The following is a 21495-nucleotide window of genomic DNA, read 5'->3' on the forward strand; positions in this document are numbered from 1 at the left end:
CACATTGTTGCCTTCTGGGACTCCCTAGGACCAGGCCCTTGGAAGAGGGCCTTCAAGGATGAACACAGTGTCCTGAAAGGTCATGCCTGGAGAGCACTTCATTGGGTATTGTAGTCCCAGGCCATGACAGGCTTCATAGGTCAGCACCAAGACCTTGCATCAGTATCTCCTTGGAAGCAGGATCTTTTCCTTGCAGGGGTGAGGAGCAAAGGCCTGGGAAAGATGTTGCTATGGACTTCAGTGCTGCCTGCTTACTTTAGGTAGACCTGCTACTTATTCTTCTGAGTACTCATGAAGAGGCATGACATGTTGTAATGTCTTTGAAAGGGCTGATGTGTGATTCAGCCCTGTATATTTACTTAAAGACAGGTGGAAAGCCTCGTGTAGTCCTGGAATCAGAAATAACCACATTTTGTTTGTTTCTTTGTTTGTATTTTAAATAAAAGTCATAAAAATACAGGTACAGTAAAAAAAACAGTATATTTGCACATTGTGCAGATTTAAAACCAAAGAAAAACCCAGTATGCAAAAATATAAAACAGTTTAACATCTAAAATATCTTCATTAAAAACTAGACTGAATTAAAACAGTAGACATAATTCATCGTATATCATTAAATGCCATTAAATGCCTAGGTAGAGAGGGCAGCTTTAATCTGACGCAGAAAAGAGGACAATGTTGGCACCACACAGGCTTCCGTAGGGAGATTGTTCCACAATTGGGGGCCATCATTGAAAAGGCCCTTAACCTTGTTGCCTCTTTCTGGGCGTCCCTTGGAGGTGGCAGTTGGAAGCGGACTCCAGATGTAGTTCGTAGGAGTGTGGATAGACTGAGGTTGGCAGAGGCATTCCATCCAGTATTGAGGTCCCAAGCCATGTAGGGTTCTATAGGTTAAAACCAGCACCTTGCATTGTGCTCAGAAACATATTGGCAGCCCAAGCAAGTGGGCCAGAATTGTGTTATATGTTCTGATGTTCTGTTCTCAGTCATTAATCTGGCCGCCTCATTTTGCACAAGCCACAGCTTCCGAACAGCCTTCTAGGGCAGTCCCACACAGAGTGCACTGTAGTAATCTAACCTAAGATTTTGGCCATGTGCACAAATGGAACATGGCCCCCTGAGGCCTTTCACAGATTGAAATTCAAGCCCTGGGCTGGAAAAATAACCCACTTCCACTAGTCCTGAATGGCTGAGTCCTGTGTTTATCTTAGGGGCTCCTTCTTTCATGCATTTTCCCATCCCTTATAGTTTCCTGGGTATTCTGGCCTTCCTTTTTCTGAATTTTATCTGTAAACAGCACAAGGACGCTTTTCCTGGTGATGATGCCTGCTCAGTGGCACTCTCTGCCTGGGAAGGTCTGCAGAGCCCCCCTCCCTTCCTCCACCAATCTGTTCTGCTGTCAACACCCCTAGTCAGAAAGAAGTCTTACTCAGCACAGAGAGGGGTTTTCTGACATCCATTCTGCCTGCATTTCATGAATTTTAGGCACCTTCCACTCCATTGGCTACTCACCCTTTGCAAGAGAATTTCATTCTTATTTGCAAATGCATATTTGCATTCCCCCGCCGCCATGCTTAAATAAAAACACCTAGTCTGCAAGTCTGTGCACTCCATTTGGCTTAGTAAAAGCCGATCAACAGCAGAAACTGCAGGCCAGAGTTACAGAAATCCAAACTCACTGAATCTATTGAGAATGTATCCACCATCCCTATGCACAGTGAAGTCTATTTGCAGATTCCACTTATTAGGGAGTGACCCTCACATTGAACTTAATGACTTCTGAGTTATTGTGCACTGTAAGATTGCACATAAAGACTTGTTGTTTCAGAAAGCTTTTTATCTTTTAGCTGCACTAGGGGTTCAACTGCTGCTTCCATTGCTAGGCTAGCTAGTTTTAATATTTTATTCATTTATTTATTGTATTTGAATGCCACTCCATTTCCAATAGGGCTTACTGGGTGGCTCACATCACAAACATGATACAGTGATACAGATAGAAAGAAGAGATAAAACAGTGATGGCTAAAATCACAATTATATAGCACAATAAAAAGTGTACTATGAAGTGCAAACAGGAGGATAAGCAACAATATAAATAACAATAAAACAATAAAAACCAGCAGTAGAACTAAATAAAACATAGTCCTAAAAACAAATGGTAAATAAAAAAGTCTTGACAAAAACTAAATAATGTGGGTGCAGGTGCACCTCTTTCGGAAGGAAATTCTGATGTGTAATTTATTGTAGCAGTCAAGCATTTTACCATTTGTTTTTCCTGGTTATTCTGGTGGTTACTAGTGTTTATTGATGCCCCTCTTTCATCTTTTTCTTCTTTGTAATTTGGTTTGAGTGCCTCACTGAAAGGGAACTTTATTAACACATGTAACTTTATTTATACATTTAACAAATTAATCTACACATAAAATCAATGTGTGCAAATGCTACAGTGTTGTAAGCTTGTCATATAGTTTGCAAACGTTCATTTTAAGGGCTCTATGCAGCACTTTTATTGAGCTATCTAATATTCATATCGTATCTAAATGCTGTATATTTCTCTAGAATGATCTTCATAGAGCCATCCAACGTACACAATCTGCGATGTTTAACCAAGTTCTGATTCTAATATCCACGTTGCTGTGTCTTATCTTTACATGGTGAGTCAAATGTGGTGTTATTAATGCTACTATTCTGATTCCTGGGTTACTAGTTTCAAATAGAAGTTTAACTGCATTTTACTGAAGATCATGTTTGGGACAGTGAATATAGAGGGCAGCTAAATCTTCTATTAGGAAAGAAAATGCCAGTCACTTCCATTTCGTGAAAGTGTTACAGCTTATGCAACAGTACCAATCATGAAACAGGTAAAACACAATGTTTTGCAGATGAGAGATTGAAAGAGAGAGAGAGAGAGAGAGAGAGAGAGAGAGAGAGAGAGAGAGAGAGAGCGCGAGCGAGCGCGAGCAACAGTTCCAGGAAGCTTCAGAAGCTCAATACCTAGCAAGGCACACCTGATTCTTCATTCATCGTTAGCATTGAATTAGAGCTAATGTTACAGACATCAATGGCTAGAGAATGGTGTGGAAATATTAATGAAGTGGTCTATATTTGGATGGTATGAAACGTGATTCTCTGGATTGGAACTGGATTCCTGAAACCAGGAAGCCCAGATAATGAACCTTAAAAGGCTAAATCTGAAATTCAATATTTGCTTTCTATAAAAACTGCAGCAATTTTGCCCTAAGACATTTTGCCTTTCTACTTTCAAGTTTAGGTTTTAACATAGAAACTGAGTAAGACAGAAGGGATCTCCTGGGCCATCTAGTCTGACCCACAGCTCCAGTCGGCTCACGTCTTCTGTTCTAGCACAAACTGTTACCCAGAAGCATCACTTACACACATTGTATAGCCTCATTCTGCTGGGTGAAGCATAGTATCAAGTGCTGAGCATGTGCTTTTCACATTTCTTGGGACTGGACGGCCTTCTCTCTCCCTTTCTAATGTCCCACTAAAGTGGCTGCTAGAATGCAAAAAGTGTCTCTTCCTCTTGCTAAAGCTTGCTTGGCTGTCAGAAACAAAAGCATTTGAGAGCCTGCCAGAGTCTGTGATTGACAAGAAGGGGCGTGCTGCTTAGAAGAGAACAGAATGTTCAGGTGCAGCCTCTGTTTTGGTAGCTGACAGAAAAAGATGAAGAAAATGGCAAATTGACCTGCAGCAATTATTGCTGCCTTCAGCATCTGCAGATAGCGGCTAATTATGTGCCACTTTATTCTGCCCTTGTTCTGACCCCTATAAACATGGAAAAACATACTAAGCAGTAGCAAAATACCCAACAGCACAATTACTAGCTAAGAAAATGCATCAGTTTGTAATGGCATGCAGTATTAATTGACATCATATTCAGTATTCCTTAAAAGAGTTCTCTATTGATTGGCTGTTATGTTGCTGTTTCTTTGGATTTTCCATGCATTATTTTTATATCTTCACCACCAGCAAATATTATTTTCTTGTACTGATATTTGCTTCTACTTCACATAGTGATTGCATGAGAATGTGCATGAAAACCTGGAATTCCTTTATCATGTCAGCTTATACAGCTGAGGCAAGCCAAGAGATCCCATCAGTCCCATCCAGTCCATCCCATGAGGGATGCTGGGAGTTCTAGACCAAACGATCTGGAAGCCCACAAGTTACCTATCCCTGTTATAAAGCGTGGATACCCCTTTAGTCCTCCCTTACCTGGGAGCCTGGTTTGCATCACTGCAGAGAAGGATGGCAGCCAGAGATTTATGGCACCATGCCTAGGGTGGCCATGCAATCTGGCAGCTGCATGGTTTCCATGCTCCACCAGCTCTGGTTGCATCCACACTCTGGTTTCTACTCCACCAGCAGGCAAGTTGGCTGGGCCAGCTGGTCTCAAAGGGTGGGGCACTGTTCTTGCCAGGCCTCTCCTGGGTCCTAAATTAACATGCTCAGTTGAACCCCAGACAGACCATCCTCTTGTCCTTCTTTTCTGCCCTTGTTGCCACTTACCTGGCTATGGTGGCATGCTAAAAGTCACTTGCTGAAGCTGGGGAGATATTTTGCCAGCACTCACAATAGGTCTACAGAGCAGTGGGGTCACCTCCAATGCCTGCGACAATGGTTTAGTTGCTCTTTCCATTTCGATGTTCTCTGTTTTTGTCCCAACATCCATTCTGGCCAACATTGGGGGGCATCCCTAGAAGAAAGTGAAGTCCTCATTAATCCTGAAAGGATTTGGGAGTGTTACACAGTTGTAGCCTGTCTCAGACATGCTTCAGTCCTCGAGCTGGCAAGCCTGGCCACAGTATTGTCCCATGCCCAAGCTGGCTTGAGCCTCGCCTTCCATCTGCCTATGTTTTCCCCAGCAGGCAGGCTGATAACTTATCTGAAAGTAGCAGCACTTTACAGAGCCTAATCCTTGTCCTGTGCAGGCCACACTCTGTGTTAGCGACAGCCAATAAAGTTGAGCACAGTTTTATCTCACCCTCTTGCTCAGCACGGTTTGTACTGTCACCTGCTGCCCCATGGGCACAATTTAAATTCTCAGTGAAATGGATGGCTTGATTTAGCAAACTGCTTTTCACTCTTTATTATTCCTTAGCTCTCCGGAGAGTTCAAAGCACTTCCCATACACATTAACTCCATAATTCTGTAACCTGGACGGAATGTTCCCCAGTTGCAACATGGGTGAGGCTGTGTGTCTGAAGTCCTGAGGTGAATTCATGGATTAGGCCGTTCATTTCTTTAGCTATCACACTAGCATGCTCTAAGTAAGCTAAATTACTCCCTGCTACATTCTAAGGTAAATCTGCTATACAATAGCCTGTTAATTGACACATTTTGCTGAGGTTTGGGATTAAAAACTATTCCTGAACCACAACAGAGATGTTCATGCACTTTTAAAAAGTGTAGTCTTCACCATATTATTGCCTTTGAATAAGAATTTATAACTTGTATCTCCATCGTTGGTCATTTTGGAGCCCAGCAGATTCCAGTCTTATGGGTCTTGGGCAGAGACTTTGTTCTGGACCACATGAGTTCTGTTCAAAGTGAATCTTAACTTCCTTACTATAAACTTGATAGAATCCCTGTCCCTTCCTCCCAGGAAATATGCTTTTGAATGTTGTGGATACGGCAAGGGTGACTGAAGAGGGTATAGTGGAAATCTTTCCAGTGATGTGACTGGGAGAGCAATCAAAGATCCAAGTCATGGGCCCAAATAGGCTGTTATAATTTCTAAAATGGGTCGTTTGTACTTTTTCATTTTAATTTTCTTGGTACATGTAATTTGCCTCAGAACAATAGCTAGAATAGTGTGTTGGAATATTGAACTGTGTTTTAATCCTTTGAAAAGAAAACAGCAGAAGCACTTGGGAATATGATTCTGAAAGTGGGACAGGCCTTACCTGTGTGTGACTTATTCCCCTTATATAACCATTTTAACAGTGCAAACAAGGATCAGACCGCGAACATTTTTGTTGTACCATGGCAATTAGGATTGGGGTTGTGCTTTCAGAATGCCAACTCCTTTATCGCTGCCTTTCTAAAAATAGCATATCATTTGTCGTGACAGTAATAGAAAATGATACTCCTTTTCTAGCATTACTGCTATTGTATTAGCAAAACTTCAGAAAAGTGAAGAGGGATTGTACCCTGCATTCATGAATAGTTGGCCAGGCGGTCAGCTAAATGGCAACATCAGAATAGTTTTTGGTGAAAGTGACAGGCAAAATCCAATTTGTGCCTCTGATTTTTCAGTAAAGTGGCAGGACAAGCTGTTAGCAAGACATCCTTTGAGTCAGAAGAGCAGTGTACAATAAACGAAAAGAAGCAAAAGAATACATGTAGGAGGATACAAGACAGCAGCTTTGATTTTTACTGTGCCTTTTCTTTGGGTGCATAGCAAACACTGTGCAACAAAAATAGAGCTTTGCTCTTTAATGGCATCTTGTCCTGAATCCATTTTGTAGCATCTCAGCTATCCATATTTCTAAATCCAGATAAATGCTTACAGTTGAGCTCAGTTCTTGTTATGCTGGTGCAAGGTGCCAAATGAGAAAGGTATGTCTATTTTCGGATCCTTATATTAATCTTGCAGGGACAAAGGTCTGCAGAAAACTTTAAGGTCAGGAATATGGGGATGACCTGTTGATTAATGTTTCGGAACTGGTGCACAAATGACTTAATAACATGGATGATCTTTTCTTGTGGATGTATCTCATGCTGTTCTGGTAATGTAAAAAAATGTGGACATTGTGTGAGAGGCTGGTACCACTAACTCCAAATTAGAAGCATTCCTATTATGTGGATTTTCCTCATGAACAGTTCCCTTGCATACCATCTCTTCATCATGTATGTTCCCAGCGTGATGTAGGGTGCAGGGAAAGAAAGCAGCATATATTACGATTTGGGTGGTATATGAAGTTGGTCTTAGAAACCTAATCAAAGAAGGACTGTACACCTAGCTGAGTGGTATATGGCCCCTAGAAAGCAAGAAGTGAGTATGAGGAAGAGGAGGAAGAGGAGTCTTATTGATAGGCTCATCAATATCTAGAAACTGCTGCAATGAACTAGCTGCAGTCTGTCCTTCTGAGTAATGAATATGGTTGCATCAGTCCAGGTTTGTTTTTTCAGTGTGTGTGTTTGTGCTCATGTCCTGAAGCACATAAACACATTATGTTCCTCAGTGCTATTCCACTCATGTTACAACATATACTTATGACTCTAGTTCTTGACTAAGTGATCATTAGTTCATCTTGTTTACTCTGGAAATAATACTGCTTGGCTCCTACCATCACAATTTTGTTCCCATCATCCTCTTACTATAATAACTTCTGTCCTGTCTTTCTACAATAATTGTGCTTAAAGAGGGTCAAGTATGCCCGTGTGATCTTTAACTACCACAGTGTAGCAGTACTCTTTTATCTTACAAAGCACTCCTTCAAATGCAAGTGCAAATGCTGCCTTGCCAGCTCTGACTATGCTCTCTGCACTCCCTGTTTCTTCACACCAGGGGCATTGCTCTGAGAGGAGGAACCTCTGAGAGCAGTGCCTCCTGGAGGAGGTTCTTGGAGGGCTTTGGCCCTCTCTTTTGGTGCTGCTCTCTGGCAGCTGAAGGGAGCACAGTTCTCAAATTAAGCAGAAAAGGAAAGGAAAATATTTACGATAGTGGAGGGAGGTGTTTTGGAACTGGGAAAGTATTATGTGTCCCAGATCCGCAGCTCGCAACCTACTGGGCTAGAAATGTTGTGCACTCCTGGTCCACAGCAATCTTTGCCTGCTTTTATTTTCATTTGCCAATGCCTTGAGGGGAAAGCAACTTGTGGATGTCTAGATCTTTTGGCATGTGGTTTTCTGTAACATTGACCAGCACAGTGAATGGTGATCTATGCTTGGACTTGTAGACCAAAACATCTAAAGAGTCTGAAGTTGCGCACCCCTACTTTAAAACATGTATGCAAGATCACATATGAAGCTTATGTATAAGTGCAAGAAAAACATTAGTGTATATTGTCTCAACAGTCGTACTCTGAGTTGGAGTTTGGGATGAGTACTTTACCTAAATTATCATGTTTCAGTGATAGAACACTTGACCTGTATGGTTTATGTAGTTGTGTCTAGGGTACAATCCTAGAAACACTTACTGTGGAGTAGGTCCCATAGAATTCAGTGGAATGTATTTTGGAGTAATCATGTTTTAAGTTGTAAGTTTGCCTAACATATTATTTTGAAAAGTCTGATGGAAAGGAAACAGTGCGAGAGAAAGGAAAATTTCCATGGGATACTGGTAAAGGAATAATAAGAGGCTTGTGGATGGGGGTTAATGTTTTAAAAAATCCTATACCAATTTTATCTGTCTTTGTGGCAATGTCCAGGACAGGGAGTATTCTTGATTCTGAAAAGAAAAGGAAAAGAGTAGCAGTATGATTCTCAACATAGCTTACCACAGAGGAAATGGCGTTCTTAAGGATCTGCCCCCATTTGAGCAGGCTAGTCTTTGGAGATCTGATGGGGAAATCCTGTTCCAGGACCCAAGGTTACATGCCATAGAGTCTTGTCTGCCCTGGGTCAAAGTGTTTTTTGTTAAACCACCACAACTGGAGTCATGACTGTCCACTGAAACCCTTCAGGTTGCTTGTGCTTGGAATCCAGGCACAGAGTCAAGATTTTCCACACTCCTCTTAAGTGAAATCATTGGAATGCAGCTGTTACTTTCTTTTTATTTCTTTGATCACTTCTTGTTTGTATCTGACTGTTTTTTTAAGAAACTGTAAAACTCCTTATAGTGGCTAGGTGATTACTCTGCTTTATAAATGTAAGCTTTTAATTAAAAATACTAGATGCATTCCAGTAATTGGGAATATAAGATCCAGTCATCAGGTTTTTAACTTTTATACAGCTATAGGGCAGCCTAGAGTTATAATAAATGATTGAGATGACACCTAGGTAGAGAAAGTTCCCATGATCAAGAAGAGTCTTTCTCCAGTATGGAAGTTATTATTATTATTTTTTACTACTCCTACCACTATTACTTATCTCTGTAACATTCTTTGTCTCTGTAACATTGAATAAATGAAGCTATTTGGATGGTTTATAGCAGTTTTTAAAACAGGAACATAATATGATAAAACATATGTTCCCAAATTATAGAAATGAAATTTCTTTTACAACGAAAACAATATTTAACACAGAATAAACCTGTTTAAAATACCTGTTGAGCCATTAAATGCCTTAGCATGGAGGACTGTGTTAACCTGGTGCCAAAAGAATGGCAGGTTTGATGCCAGGTGGGCCTTAATGGGAAGGTGGTTCTACAGTTGGGTGGGGGGAGCTTCCCCTGAAAAAGTCCTCCCCTTCATTGCAACCCACCCAGCATCCCTCAGAGGTAGAACTTTGAGAAAGGGGTCATAGTGGCTTGGGACACTGTAGCTGGACGAGAGCTCAATTAAAGTGTTGTGGACCCAAGTAATGTGTGTCTAGGTGAAAACCAGGACCTTTGTTTGGAGACCAAAATTGGTCTTGCCCGTTCAGATTTTCACATCCTGGTTATTAGTCAGACTGCTGCATTTTGAGCAAGCAGTTTCTGGACAGTCTTCAAGGGCAGCCTGTGCGGTAATCTTGGCTAGAGAGCATAGATTGGAGCATAGATTACGAAACTAAGGTATCCCTGTCCCTACAGGGGCATAGCTGGACCATCAGCTGGAGCTGATACAAGCCATCCTGTTCCACTGAGGCTTTCTGAACCTCAGGTGGCAAAGATGGCTCCAGGACAGTCACACCCTGAGAACTGAGTGTTATATGAAGGAAAAAGTGTTTCTTTAGAAAGGGTCCATGCTGAGATGGAGACGAACTGTTGGGAGAGGAAGTCAAGGTCAGTGCAGCAGCAGACAAAATTCCCCTCCCAGCTTGCTGAGGAAGATATATAATGCCAGGAATGGTACCAGGTAGCTTCCAAGAGGCCTGTTCCCTTGGAAAGTTTTCAGAGTAACCAGATCAGTGTTTTTCTGTTCAGGGGTCTTGAGTAGAGTCGTCTGCAGAGTCTCGTCTGCCCCGTACTTTCCTCCATGTTTCTTATTTTTAAATTTTAAAATGTTTGGTTAATGTTTGCCTAAAGAAAGAAGGAAGGAAGGAAGGGAAGAAAGAAGGAAGACTCCTCATCCATACATACCTTCTGTCCTAGAAACATTGGGTCTAGGATTGCAAGTTATCTGGGGTGGGGGGTGGTCTAGTGTCATCAGAAATAATTAGAAGTGTCAACTGTCTTAAATATGTCAGTTAAACTTAACAGGAAATGAATAAGGGCCAGGGAAGAATGGGCGGCCAGAGAGATTCTATTTTAAGAGAAGTTTAATGTCACTGCTAGACATGATTGAGTGGTTTTAAGTCACATTCCTTTTAATGGGGAAAAATCAAGTATGTGCAAAAATTGACCCTTGAAATAAATGGGTTTGTTGCATGCTTACGTCCAGCTGGATTTAGGTCTGCAGCTTAGTTCCACCATCCAGCCCTATATTTGTCTCAGTGCTTGGTGGCTTCTATTTGTTCGTAACCAATTGTAATACATACTTTAAAAAGAACATTATGCTTCTAAGAATGACATGTTGTGGAGCTTTTAGGTTGAGGCTACACATTAATGGGCACATAAGGTTGCCAATCAGTCAGAATGTTATTTTGCTGACAAGTCATCAGAAGGGCTGGCATTTGCCAAGGTGCTGATAATTGGCAGGTTTTGCTTGTTTTGCTTTCTGGCATTTACTGGGAAAACGTTTTTTGCACATTATTGCAAATTTACTGAAACACTTATCAATCTGGTGATAGTTTTTTGACCATATAGACTTCCTTTAATGAATTCAAGGAACAATCCTATGCATGTTTAGACATTTTTAACAGTCCTACATCTCCCAGTATTTATTTATTTAAAAAGTGTCAGCCAGACAGGGTCATGTCCTTAAAATTAAGTTCATCAAGTTTCCTGAGTCTGTGTTGGTTCCTTCATTGATTCGTACTAAAATGGGCACATTCTGATACAGGGAACTGCTATAGGAATTTACCGAGCCTCCATCTCCCTCACAGGGCTTCCTGTTCTCTCGAGACTGGGTCTAGAGCGCCTCTATTTGGCGTTGGGTGACTGAGACACATTGGGGATTCCATTGGTGTACCGTGCACCCTTCTGCCCAACAGACTCCCTGCCTGAGCTGACGGAGATTGTCTCAGACCTGGTGTTGAGGACCCCCAGGATCTCCATGTGTTCAATCTCCATGTCGAGACAGTTCTGACCGAGGCAGCTCAGGACTTCATGGCCTCCATGACGGCCATGGGGCTGTCTCAACATGTCACTGAGAGCCAGTGCGGTGTAGTGGTTAAGAGCATGGGACTGGGACTCAGATGACCTGGGTTCTAGTCCCTGCTCAGCCATGGAGCCAACTGGGTGACTTTGGGCCAGTCACAGACTCTCAGCCCAACCTACCTCACAGGATTGTTGTTGTGGGGATAAGATGGAGGAGGAGAATGATGTAAGCTGCCTTGAGCCCTTTGTAGGAAAAAGGCAGGATAGAAATCCATAAATAAATAGGCCCGACCCATGAACGCGGACACATGCTGGACCTTGTTTTCTCGACGGGGCAGGAAGAGGGGAATCTGAGGGTGAGGAATTTGTGTCTGACTCCCCTGTCATGGTCAGATCACTTTCTCGTGAGGTTTGAGCTCGATAGCAGCCTTTCCCTCTGTAAGGGTGCGGACCCTATTGTATTGGTCCGCCCTCGGAGCCGGATGAATCCAGATGGATTCCTGAAGGCTCTGGGGGAGTTTCCGGTTGATAAGGCTGGCGCTCATGTTGATGCTCTGGTTGAACTATGGAATGGGGAAATGACCAGGGCTATTGACATGATCACTCCTAAGCAACTTCTCCCACCTGGCAGAGCCTGTTCATCCCCCTGGTATACACCCAAACTACGGGTGATGAAGCAGGTTGGGAGACGTCTAGAGCGGAGGTGAAGGAAATCATGGGATGAATCTGACCGAACACACTTGCGAGCTCACTATCGAGCCTATGCTGTGGTGGTGAGGGGGGTGAAGAAGAAATTCTTTTCCACTTCCATTGCCTCCTCACAGTGCTGTCCAGCGGAGCTCTTTTGGGTGGTACAGGGGCTGGTACATCCAGGCCCTAAGAAAGATCCCATACTGCCCTTGACAGCCCGCTGTGACAACTTTGCCAAGCATTTTAAGGAGAAAATTGCTCAGATTCGTCACTAGTTGGACTTAGGGGAGGTGCCAATATTGCCATCTGGTCCAACATTGTTGGATGAGTTTCAGTTATGGCGGCCTGATGATGTGGACAAGGTCCTTGGACAAGTATGTCCCACCACCTGTTTATTGGACCCTTGCTCATCTCGACTACTGAACAAAGCCAAACACGGGATTGGGGCCTGGATCCTGGAGATCATCAATGCCTCTCTGAGGGACGGCCAGGTACCTGCCCCTCTAAAGGAGGCGGTAGTCTGGCCAGTCCTAAAGAAGGCGTCCCTGGATCCAGAGATGGCCACCAATTATAGACTGGTGGCCAACATCTCGTTTCTGGGCAAGGTGTTAGAGAGGGTGGTGGCAGGAGAACTCCAAGCACTCTTGGATGAGACTGATTATCTGGACCCATTTCAGTCTGGCTTCAGACCCGGGTATGGTACTGAATCTGCCTTGCTCGCACTGTATGATGACCTGTGCAGGGAGAGAGACAGGGGGAGTGAGTCGCTGTTTGTTCTCCTGGACCTCTCAGCAGCTTTCAGTACCATCGACCATGGTATCCTTCTGGATAGGCTGGCAGGATTGGGAGTAGGAGGCACTGCTTTGTAGTGGTTCCGCTCCTATCTCAATGGCCGATTCCAGAAGGTGGTGCTGGGGGACTATGGCTCTGTGCCATGGCAGGTATGCCATGGAGTTCTGCAGGGATCTATTTTGTCCCCCTTGATATTTAACATCTACATGAAACCACTGGTAGAGGTCATCAGGAGGTATGGGCTGCGGAATCATCAGTACACTGATGATACCCAGCTCTACCTCCCTTTTTCAACCAATCCAGGTGAGGCAGTGGCTGTACTGAACCGGAGCCTGGCCGAGATAATGGGCTGGATGAGGGCCAATAAACTGAAGCTCAATCCAGACAAGATGGAGTTCCTGTTGGTGGGTGGTTCGGGCTCCAGCGTAGGTGGCTTGGACCTTGTCCTGAATGGGGCTGCACTCCCTCTAAAGGACAGGGTCCGCAGCTTGGGAGTGCTCCTCAACCCAGAGCTGTCTTTGGAAGCTCAAGTGACTATGGTGGCGAGGAACGCTTTCCTTCACCTTCGGTTGATCCATCAGCTGCGTCCCTACCTGGAGAACAATTGCCTGGCGACAGTGACACATGCACTGGTTACTTCCCAATTGGACTTCTGTAATGTGCTCAATGGGGGGCTGCCCTTGAAGACAGTCTGGATACTTCAGATGGTGCAAAATAGAGCTGCCAGGTTGCTGTCGGGGACTGGGTGTTATTCTCATATAACCCCAGTCCTCTGCCAACTTCACTGGCTCCCCATCGAAGTCTGGGCCCAATTCAAGGTGCTGGACATCACCTACAAAGCCCTTAACAGCTTGGGACCTGGATATCCAAAGGAACGCCTGTGTCCATATTTGCCCTCCCACCCCTTGAGATCGGCAGCAGAGGCCCTTCTCCAGGAACCCTCCATGAAAGATATTAGGAGGGTGAGAACCCGGAGGAGGGTTTTCTCTGTGGAGGCGCCATGCCCATGGAATGTGCTCTCCAGAGAGGTCCTCCTGGCGCTGTCATTATTTGTTTTTCGGCACCAGGCCAAGACCTTTTTATTTAAATGATATTTTAATAATTATTAGTATTATGTATTGGTTTTAAAATCTTTTAGCCAGGATGAATCCAGATTTTATATGTTCTTGTCTGTATCACTGTTTATTTATAATGTTGGATGCCATCCCGAGGCTTATGCGAATGGGATGGCATACAAAAATTCCAAATAAATAAATAAATTCAATTCAATTCAATTCAATTGGAATGAAAGACTGAGAGAATGAAGGCTTGTTCTGAAGGGTTGTTCAGTGACAGTGGAGAGCTGAGCACCACATCTCAGAAGACCTCAGAGTCTCCTGGCCTCTTCTCTGCAATGGGTTTGTGCCAAAGACTAGGGGAGAGCTCACTTCCCTTTTTTTTTAGCTCAAAAGCCCATTGCTTGGGCTTGTAAGACAAAGGAGGAAGATGTGACTGAGGGAACAAAGGTGCATGCCTCCTGTGGAACAAAGGGGTTTAATTCTACCCCTGAAATGTTTGAAGGGCTCGAAGGTAGAGTACCCACAAAGCTCCGCTCCACCACCATGTTTTGGATGTATCACTTTCTTCCTGTCACATTTCTTCATTGTCTAGCTTTCACACCCATGGTGTGGATAATCTTGGTCTTGTTCTCCAGTGAAATGTTCTTACATTTGACAATTTTTCTAGTACCTTCATGACTGCCCTTCTATCTAATTCCATTGGTACCATATCTACTCCAAGTGCTTTATTCCTTCCAAGTATTTTCAGAGCAGCTTTTACTGTACTGCATAGGTTCTTCCTGCAGTATTAGAAAACACTCTTCTAATTTCTTCTTCTAGTTAGTTTCTTCCAATTAATTTGTTCTGGATAGTTTTATAATATCTTGACTTCAGTCTCCCTTTGAATTATTGATTGAACTAAGGTATGTAAAATCTTTCACAGTATCATTTTTTTTTCAATATTGACCTAACATTCTTTCATTAAGAGGAGAAATGATTTGGATTTTTGAATATCCAAAGGGCTATTAAGCAAATGATGGAACAGATTTGTTCTCTAGTAACACTGGGAGGAAATTATGCGAAAGCAGATTTCAGCTTAGCTTTAGAGAAAGCTTCCTAAAAGTATGAGATGTTTGACAGTGGAAACAGATGGGACTATGAGCTCTTTTTTGCTGGATGTATTTAAGTGGTAGCTGGACAACCATCTGTCAAAAACGCTGTAGATGCAGATATTGTATTGAGCAGGGGGTTGACTAGATGACCTCCAGTGTTACTTCATGGGGAACGCTATGCTTCTATAAATATGCTTCATTTAGAAAACCAATCCTGACTACAGAATTATTTTTAACTCTCTTCTCAGGACCTCTGAGTCAAATATGATGTCATTTTCATAGGAGTAGAGAAAAAGTAGGGTTGAATTTGGCTCTGCTCTTTCTCTTGCTTTCCACTTCATATTTCACTCCTTTCAAACCTGAGCAGGAAACATTGGCCTATTTTTCCCACCTCTTGTGCAATCTCATTTACTAACAAAACAGCTGTGGGCATATGTCAAATGGTCACAATAGGTTTCTACAAATATTTATTTTGTAGTGGTTCGCTTAACCTTGTACGCTTTTCAGATAACTGCAGTTTCTAGAAATCACATGACTTCGATGGACTTTTAACCACTAGTTCTAAATGGAGCTATTTGAAAGAAGCCACACTGGGTTTTTAAGAATGCTGCTAAGTTGATTCAAGTTGTATTCATAGTTAGATTTAATTGTTATGCTTTGATATTTCGAACTTACCTTGGGGATTTGTGTTAGGCTGCATGAAAAAAAGTATGAAAGAAATGTGTAACAAATACAATGAACTCTTATAAGATTTAGACGTTCCTTATCATAACCATTTTCTCCAGATTGTGGAACTTGAATGTTCCATGGAATGCTGTGGATGTTTATGTCATCAAAGCAACTTCCATGGGGTATGAGGGTAAAGACATTCTTCAGCGCCAATCCTTCTCTTTCTTTTCGTGCATTTTAAATCTGAAGTGACAAGATAGAGAGCTAAACTGTATGAAAGAAAAATTGCTACATAATATCATGTTCCTCATCAGTACAATTGTTAGGAATATATTTTGAAAATCAAGATATTGCACAGATAGTTGCTTATTTGAATGTTAGCACCTTTCTCTTTCTATCCCTCTCTCCCTCTGTCCCTTTCTCTTTTTCTCAAAATGGGCTGTTCTGGAATTACTTGTAGGAGAGAGGTTATAGATAGCTAAAGCCCTGAAGTGCTCTTCTCCATACACTACAGAGTAAACATCTTAAAGTAGTCATTGAATATTCAACTCTTTGAGTGAAACAAACATAACTTTGTCTTTCCCCTGAATATGGCCAGTGACATTCTTCTCAGACAGGGAAGCCTATCTGATAGACATCAATAGACATTAATAATGTTAGAAATACACTGTTTCCCAGCATATATGACAGACAAATTGGTACTTCAAACTGGGTAAAGCTGAGTTTTGATGACACCAGTAATCATCTGCATTTGCTTACAGAAACAGTATCAAGTAAACACATGCTTAAACCCTTTAGCTAGCAATAATACAGGTGTGTTTATGAGCACCTATAAACACTACTTTATAACTAGTAAACACTAGTTATTGGTAGGAAACCACCCAATAGGACAGCTGCTGATGTGGCATCTTTGTCTTACTGATTTTCTTACAGTGGGATGAATTGTTGGAAGTGGTGCTGCTCCCTTATTTTATTTGGCTATTATGTTATCTCCACATAGAGTCAGAATATAGTACTGATGGAAGAGCTAGGAAGGCCATCAGGTCCAACCCTGTGCTGTTCTTCTTCACCCAGAGAGAGGTATTCAGGTGGATGTATCTATCTCTGAAGCCCTCCTCAGGCATCAGTTTATGAGAAAGCTGCACATCCATGCAGAACTATAGTGAGGTGCACATTCCCAATCTTGCTGTTAGTAAGTACCCCTCCTCCTTGGCAGCCACTGGCTCCTTTTGGGGAGGGGTGCTTTGCTTGATGGCTTCTTGATGGCTTTAAATATTGTTTCTCTGAGTTCCCTGTATGGGTTTGCTAGGTGCTATAGGTGAGGTAATTTCCAGGTGTCTTAGGACAATGGATCATCCTCCTTGCAGAGTTGTTTTGCCTGATATCCTAAGGGGGAAATAGCTGACCTCTTGTCCATAAGAATTCCAGCATTCATTCTTCTCTCGCACAGGCTAGCCCAGGATATGAGGTCCTTCACGTCTCCCCAACAAGGCCCATGGCCTAAAAAGCCCGTCTTGGGCTATGGTTTATGGTTAAGGCGCTAATATTGATAGATTCATATGCACTACACTTCTGTATTTCTTTCAGTGCATTTTATACTTCCCAATAGCCAAAACTCCATGAGTAGTCCACAAGTCTCTGTCTAGGAGAGTTCCTTTTCTCATGTCAATCCAAGGAAGACATAAGCCATATTTAGATGGAGAGGAATGTTTCCAAAAGCAGCTGCAGCATTTTCCTTTGTATTTGGGCCACTTGGTAAGGAAACACAAGCTGTGAGAAAAATTACTCAAACCAGGCACGGGCAAACTGTCCTCAGACATTCCCAGTCTAAAGCAATTCCAGGGTTAATCCAGGAGAGGTCATCAGGAGGTGTGGGCTGCGGAATCATCAGTACGCTGATGATACCCAGCTCTACCTCTCGTTTTCCACCAATGCAGGTGAGGCAGTGGCTGTGCTGAACCGGTGCCTGGCCGACATAATGGGCTGGATGAGGGCCAATAAACTGAAGCTCAATCCAGACAAGATGGAGGTCCTGTTGGTGGGTGGTTCAGGATGAGGGACTTGGGCCTTGTCCTAAATGGGGTTGCACTCCCTCTGAGGGACAGGGTTCACAGCTTAGTGCTCCTCGACCCTGAGCTGTCTTTAGAAGCCCAGGTGACGGCGGTGGCAAGGAGCACTTTCCTTCAGCTTCGGCTGATCCATCTGCTGCGTCCCTTCCTGGAGAACGATTGCCTGGCGACAGTGATACACGCGTTGGTAACTTCCCGATTAGATTTCTGCAATGTGGTCTACATGGGGCTACCCTTGAAGACTGTCCAGATACTTCAATTGGTGCAGAATAGAGCTGCCAGGCTGCTGACGGGGACTGGGCGTTGTTCTCATATAACCCCAGTTCTCCATCAGCTCCACTGGCTCCCGATTGAAGTCCGGGCCCAATTCAAGGTGTTGGTTATGACCTATAAACCCCTCAACGGCTTGGGCCCTGGGTATCTAAAGGAACACTTGTGTCCATATATGCCCTCATGCCCCATGAGATCAGCAACAGATGCCCTTCTCCAGGAACCCTCTGTGAATGATATTAGGAGGGTGAGTACCCGGAGGAGGGCTTTCCATAGGGAGCGCACACCTATGGAATGCGCTCCCCAGAGAGGTCCGCCTGGTGCTGTCATTATTTGTTTTTCGGCGCCAGGCTAAGACCTTTTTATTTAAAACTTATTTTAATTGTTAATTTATTATGTAGGTTTTTTTTTAAAAAAAATTAAGCTGAGGTGCTCCGGGTTTTAATATTTTTATTATATAATTTTTATATGCTTTTGTTTGTTTTTGTTGTGAGCCACCCCGAGGCTTTGCTGCAATGGGGGCAGCATAGAAATGTTTTAAATAAAATAAATAAATAAATAATCCCATGTTCAAGGGAACAAGATCCAAGGGCCTCCACTTGCAATCCAACTGAAGTGACTTTATGAAGGCTCAGAAGAAACGGGAGCTGATTAATACCTTGCGCAGAATTAGTCACCTGCTTATTTTGTTGCCTCATTTTCCCTGTGTTATTTTTTGTCAATAAGTGCAAACTGATATGGTATTACTTGTTCCAGATCATTTTTTCTGTGTTACATTGAAGAAAAACAGATTGGCAGCAGTTTTGTGTAAACATGTAATATAAACCTCTCTTTACGGGAATTAGATAAAGACTTCAGTAAATAATGAATCATCACCGCGAAGTTCAGGTAGTATATTAACATGTGTAATCTCCAGTGTTCGCAGTATTTCCTCCTGCCCAATACACACTTCCACATCCTGCCCAATACACACTTCCACATCCTGCCCAATACACACTTCCACATCTGTCTGAATTACTTAATCCTGTGTACAGAGCTGACATAGAAGGGCTGCCCTGAATTAGACCAAATGCTTATTTATTCCTGCATTCTGTTCTTTCAGTGCCTCTGGGAACCCTGCAGCAGGACACAAGCATGTAATACCTTTCACCTCTTGTTTCCCAATAATTGGTATAGAGAACCACACCTTTGATGCTGGAAAAAGTACACAGCCATTGGGATGAGTCAGTTTATTCTCCATGAATACACTAACATGGCTTTCTTCCTCTCCTCCATTACTATTTGTTCATGGCAGAAAACAAAGACCAAATAGTGTTTTGAAAATCAAGGGACAATATGGAAATTTAAAGTGCCTTTTAGCTCTTTTTAGCAACATGTTAGCCATCATTCTGGAAATCATTTGCAAGGTTCCAGCACATATCCAAGAACTGGGGTTTGCAGTGAATTATGCAATGAATTGTTGTGTTCACAATCTCGAACAGTAGTGTTCTTGTTCGATGTTCAGCCTGGAAAAAACAATTTCTAGCACTATTTGGATGAATAAATGTATTATTAGGGGGCATAATTTGGAATGGAAATGGAATGCGCTCCCCAGAGAGGTTCACCTGGCACTGACTTTATTTGGTGCTTTATTCCTTCTGGTGCCAGGGAAAACCCTTTTTCTTTTCCCATTGTTTTAATGTTTAATAGGTTTTAAGGTGGGTTTTATTTACTGGAAGTTTTGGATGCTGCGCTCCATTTTATTCTGTGCTGCTTTTATTGTAGAACTGTCCCAAGTGCTTGCAGTGGATGGAATATAAAAGCTATAAATAAATAGATAAAATTTACAGTGCAATCCTGTGACAAGCACAGAATATTACTACTATTAATATTAATATTGCTATACCACCCAGTAGCGGAAGCCCTCTGCTCACAGCAACAGAAAAAATACAATGGACATGCAATGAAATCGCTGTAGCAGTAAGACTAAATAATAAAACAATAAATACCATGGAGGAAACACTCGATGGTATAGTTTCCAATGTCCTGCTGATGTGTTTCAGCCTGGGTGGAAAGTTGCTCTTTGTTTGTCTTTGTCTGTTTTGAGCATCATTGTCCACTTCTTTTAATTCTCCTTGTCACTGATACCAGTTGTGCAGGGATTAACTGGACGAGCCCCAGACCTAAAGTAGGTTTCAAGCTGCATTGGGCATTTGGGGGGACCAAGGAAACTTAGGGTCCTACAGATCAAGAGTGGGCAACTTGTGGCCCTTCAAATATAAGCCAAACCATCTAGAAGGCCCATAAATCTTCACCATTGGCTAGGCAGGCTAGAAAGTTGCAGACCAAAACTTCTGGAAGGCCACAAGTTACCCACTCCTGCTTTAAAAACTCTCTGGACACCCCACCTCCCCGCCCATTCAGGCAATATGGCTGAGGATCTGCAGAGAAAGAAAACCTAACTATATTTTTAATAAAGCCAAATGCATTTTGGCCCTGGTATTTTAAAAGGCCTTCTACAAGGGATTTAAAAGAGGCAAGTCATGCAAAGCATTTCTTTGAATAAACACTGAGCCTCAAGAAATAAATTCAGTACAAAACTATGGATGACTTTGTACTCGCTAGGTTTCAAATAGCCTTCTGAGAACTCAGAATGGTGTATCATTGAATTGGCAGATGAAATTACTTTTGAAGGAATCAGACACAGAGAGTGAAACCACGGCTCCTGAAAACCATCTACGGGCCTTAGGATGATTGGCATGCCTGGATCTGAGACTGGTGACAGAGGGCTGACCTCAGAGCTGGCATCCTACGCTCCAGTCCCACCTCACCACCACCTCACACCCAACACAGAAAGAGTCATGCTGAAATTGGCCATCCAGCTTGAATACAGGGCAGAAAGCATGGGAAGGTCAAGATTGCTTCTACCATTCTCACCAATCTGCGCTGGAATCTCATAAGCCTCTGAGTTCAGGGGTTTGTGAATATTGGTAGGATCACTCCCTAGAAATTCTGTATATATAAGCTTGCAGTCCCTTGTTATCAATTTTGGAGAGCTAAGCATCTTTTGGGGTTATCTATCTACAATCAAAAGCAAGCGAGTGTCACCTAAGCAGGAAATTCTCAAATTGGAATCTGGCTTTTCATTAATGTCTTGAATGGACAAAGCTACCCTTAGAAACCACTCAATTTCCTTTCTTTATAAGGTTCTAGAATCCGTTGTGTTTAGTTTCTCAGTTTCCCAAAAAACCCATAATCCAATGTGGTATAATCTTTCTTTTTCCTCCCTGTAAAATGTTGGACTAGAGGGGCTCTCGATTTCTTCTGATTTCCCTGTCCTTTTTTAGGTGTGTTTCTGTCATAAAATTTCTTAGAGAGCTACTAGATAATCTATACTGTACTATTGGTGCTATGTGAAGAAACTGAAGGAATATTCTTTACAGTTGGAAGGATTCTTAAACCCCATCATTTTGTTGGTGTATGCATAGTAAACACAATTCCCAGTGGGATGAAGGCATCTCAACACTGCTGCTTCTGGTAGACTCTCTCTCTCTCTCATATTTCTGGTTC

At 42.6% G+C, this 21495-nt stretch overlaps 1 protein-coding gene and 1 long non-coding RNA gene across 5 annotated transcripts in view; one reads left to right on the forward strand and one right to left on the reverse strand.

The window, feature by feature from the left end:
- Window positions 1–21495, forward strand: part of KCNT2 (potassium sodium-activated channel subfamily T member 2) — a 231858-nt gene that overhangs the window by 116424 nt on the left and 93939 nt on the right. For all 3 annotated transcript variants that reach the window (XM_044439322.1, XM_044439323.1, XM_044439324.1), the window contains exon 8: window positions 2559–2653. In XM_044439322.1, the coding sequence (XP_044295257.1) occupies window positions 2559–2653 (95 nt within the window). The remainder of the gene's footprint in view (window positions 1–2558; window positions 2654–21495) is intronic.
- LOC123027949 lies at window positions 2215–5073 on the reverse strand. Of its 2 annotated transcripts, none has more exons than XR_006415598.1 (3): window positions 5005–5073; window positions 4530–4716; window positions 2215–2367 (listed from the first exon to the last, which is right to left on the reverse strand). It is a non-coding gene; the product is annotated as an uncharacterized LOC123027949 (long non-coding RNA). The 2 variants fall into 2 exon arrangements; XR_006415599.1 differs by having other exon boundaries at window positions 2215–3785.

Source organism: Varanus komodoensis, unplaced genomic scaffold (assembly GCF_004798865.1).
Source record: "Varanus komodoensis strain SLA01 unplaced genomic scaffold, ASM479886v1 scaffold34_1, whole genome shotgun sequence".
NCBI lineage: Eukaryota > Metazoa > Chordata > Lepidosauria > Squamata > Varanidae > Varanus > Varanus komodoensis.